Raw genomic sequence first — 3,161 nt, forward strand, 5'->3', positions numbered from 1 at the left:
GTGAACCTGTCTAACAACCAGGGGAACACGGCCCTGCATGAGGCTGTGAGGGGAGGTCACCTGGCTCTGGTGGAGCTGTTACTGCAGGCTGGAGCCCTGGTCCACATGAGGAACCGGAGACAGAGGACAGCACTGGACTGTGGCAAGGAGACTGGGGGCAAGGTGAGAATAGAACAGCTACTGTATGTTCAGTAGCAGATCCGAGAGGGAGAGAATAATTGATAAATGTATCTACAGAACACTGAGATCCTGAGGATTCTTCAGAAGGCTTCTGGACTCTCCCCTGATGCTGAACCAATCAAACTGCTCTCTGTGCCCAAGGGGGCTTTGGGTAAGAGGGACAGTATTGACACCAGCCACTTTTTCCTTGACCTGCTAGAGGGTGACAGTAGAGGTGTGCCACAACCAACACAATGACAAGTCTTCGTCACCATCTTCAAACTGTGGCTATCTTCCGATGTCTCTCCTATGCCACAGAATGCATTCCCGTGGTATGCTAGTGTCTAACTCTTTTCTCCCAACCACAGCCCATTCATTTGTCCAGAGGTTCAAGCTCCATCAGCATAATACCAATGGAAGATGTCAGAAGCTGGCCCAGTCTATCAACAGGTTGGTCTCATGGAAAGGATGACTTGTGTCTCCTAGTGGAATATTTTAACTTGAGTTTCCTAAATGTATTAGATGACCATGTGGAGTTTGTTTGTAATTGAGTTAGATGTCAAATGTTTTCTAGAAAGTATAGAGAAATGTTTTAAGCAGAGTCAACAAAGAGGTCTACAATACAACTTTTGTCATAAACTTACATTTTTTAAGGAACTGCACTGAAACATAGCAGTTCCTTTTTAAAATGTAAGTTTATTAAAAGGGATGATGTTTGCAGAGTTCAGCAGATGAAGAAAGGTCTTCCCAGGGACCCCAGTGTACCTTCCATCAACTCACCCACTGCCCAGAGGAGGAAGCTGAGGCGGGGGGTGACCCTGGAGAGCAGTGGGCCTTTCAGCATCTGCTCCAGCCCAGAGGGAAGCCCCCCGCCTGGGTACCACAGGGACAGCGAGAGGGTCCTGAGCCACTGTCACACTGTGGACACAGAGCACCCCCCATTCCCTCAGTGGTCCCGGGACTTGAGGCACACAGGAGAGGTTAAGGTGGACACACATGTAGCTGAAGACCCTTCACACACAGACACTCCCGGTGAGCCTGACATACACACACCTGACGTATCAAGTACACCGCTGATGGCCGTTCAAATACACACGCACAGCCAACGACCTCTCTAATACCCTACAAACAACCAGCAGCGACCAGCAGCGACCCGTCACACACACCTAGCCAAGTCAATGAAGGAGACAAAGACTGACATGAAAAAGATGTCCTCACCAGATACAGATTTACAGTGGAAAAGATACTGTCCAGAGGCTGGGAGCCGACCCAAAGATCTGGTAGAAGACCTGGTGGCTAAATGGAGATCCTTTAAGGAACGGATGGTTGAGGCAGACCCCAGACGGGAAAACTTGCACCAAGTGGGTTAACCAGAGATGAGTGGAGCCTAGTTCTAGTTACAGAAAGAGGGCTTCTATACTGACTGTTATTGAAAGCACTTTTTCACCTTGCCTTCAGGAAAAAGGGTAACAAATCATGTTAATTCAACTTCATGCAAATGTCATTTCTGTTTTAGTACATTTTTTTTATTTGGTTGCTCACTCTTCTAAAAGAGAGTAGATAGAACGTTCTAACAGTGACATTATAGCATATCATGATGAAGAAAGTTGGTTTACTTGATAGGATCATCTGCATCTATGCTCCTCTTGCATCTGACAGGGTTTTATTTCAACATGTACAATCAGGGCTCTGTTTTTATTCCTAACAATTTCGTTTTTTTATTACACTTCTCAGGTTTGGATATCATTTTTAATTGACTGTGTTAGTTATTCCCTTTTTTAGAAAAAGCATCAATTCCCCTTTTCAACCCATCTATAACACATGACCTCCCTGGTGTGACATCTGAATGACTATGCACAGTAAGGCCACACTTGTATCCCACTGAATGTCACACACAGTTTTCTTGGTTGCTCTGTAGGTAGAGGGAGCAATGTATATACATCTATATACAGTGAGTAGCTCAATTTGTTGACTCCAGAAATTGTACTGTAGTTGTGTTACTATATTCTCAAATGCAGTACAACTGCCATAGACATTAACTATCATCTTTACTGTATTCTGATGTAACACATGCCATGGAAATGGGTACATATGTAAAAAAACAACATCAACAATATATTGCAAAAAGTGCTTATTTATCATTCAGCAGAAAATTCTGTTTCACCTCTATGGCAGTTGATCCTGCCAAGCAAGGCCATATAGGACCCAAACCGATGCTATCGGGAGTTTGCACTTTACTCCTATCATTTTTTTTCTGTCAACAACACTCTGAAATGTCTGTAGCTCTTTTTGAATTGACATTATTTTAAATGATCGTTTTCCAGCACATACAGTATATTTAACACAAACGACTAGCATCAATCAGCGTACGGATGTATTTTTATTTCAAGGTGACCGTTTTGGTATATGCATTAGTAGTTATCCACTCCAATTTCAATATTAATTTATGTACTAAAGTATTTTATTTTGAATGTTGAGGCAGTGAACAATAAATAAACCCATGATCTATTGTCATGCAGGTGTTGGCCAGTTATTAAAAAAATACATTTGTGCTTTAGGATCTATATGCTTGGTAAGTTTCTAATGTTATGACTTTTTCATACTGTTAAAATATTTTAAAGGGTCATTCTAGACTTGATACGTACATTGTGGAGTGATGCATTATATGTACCCATTTGATTCTTCAATAAAATGCCTCATGAGCTTAGTTCAATTGTGTTTCCCCATCAGAACCCAAAGTAAAAATATTGTCGTTAAAAGGTTATAAACGAACACTATACACTACAGTGTATATAGGGGCGCGGAGGACGCTTTGTTAATGTTTCAACTGCTGATTGCGCTTTCAGGATGCCCATTCAACTCATTTGAATGTTATGGTATCCACCACTAGATGGCGGTGTTTGTCCTTCAATGAGATTGGCCTTCCTCCACATGTGATCCAACAGCGATCCAGTGAGACGAGGGCCCTAGGTGCCACCAGGAGAGTGAGCAAGCAGAGACAA

At 42.7% G+C, this 3,161-nt stretch overlaps 1 protein-coding gene across 4 annotated transcripts in view; it reads left to right on the top strand.

Annotated features, from left to right (window-relative positions):
* The window catches only part of ankrd27 (ankyrin repeat domain 27 (VPS9 domain)), a 34,888-nt gene extending 32,022 nt beyond the window's left edge, over positions 1–2,866 (top strand). For all 4 annotated transcript variants that reach the window (XM_020456975.2, XM_020456978.2, XM_020456979.2 and 1 more), the window contains exons 24-27: positions 1–162; positions 238–331; positions 528–609; positions 881–2,866. The exon at positions 1–162 is cut by the window's left edge and continues 12 nt beyond it. In XM_020456975.2, coding sequence (XP_020312564.1) covers positions 1–162; positions 238–331; positions 528–609; positions 881–1,277 — 735 coding nt within the window. In that variant the 3' untranslated portion in view covers positions 1,278–2,866. The remainder of the gene's footprint in view (positions 163–237; positions 332–527; positions 610–880) is intronic.
* Positions 2,867–3,161: the final 295 nt, after the last annotated feature.

This window comes from Oncorhynchus kisutch, linkage group LG22 (assembly GCF_002021735.2).
Source record: "Oncorhynchus kisutch isolate 150728-3 linkage group LG22, Okis_V2, whole genome shotgun sequence".
NCBI classification, from domain to species: Eukaryota; Metazoa; Chordata; class Actinopteri; order Salmoniformes; family Salmonidae; genus Oncorhynchus; species Oncorhynchus kisutch.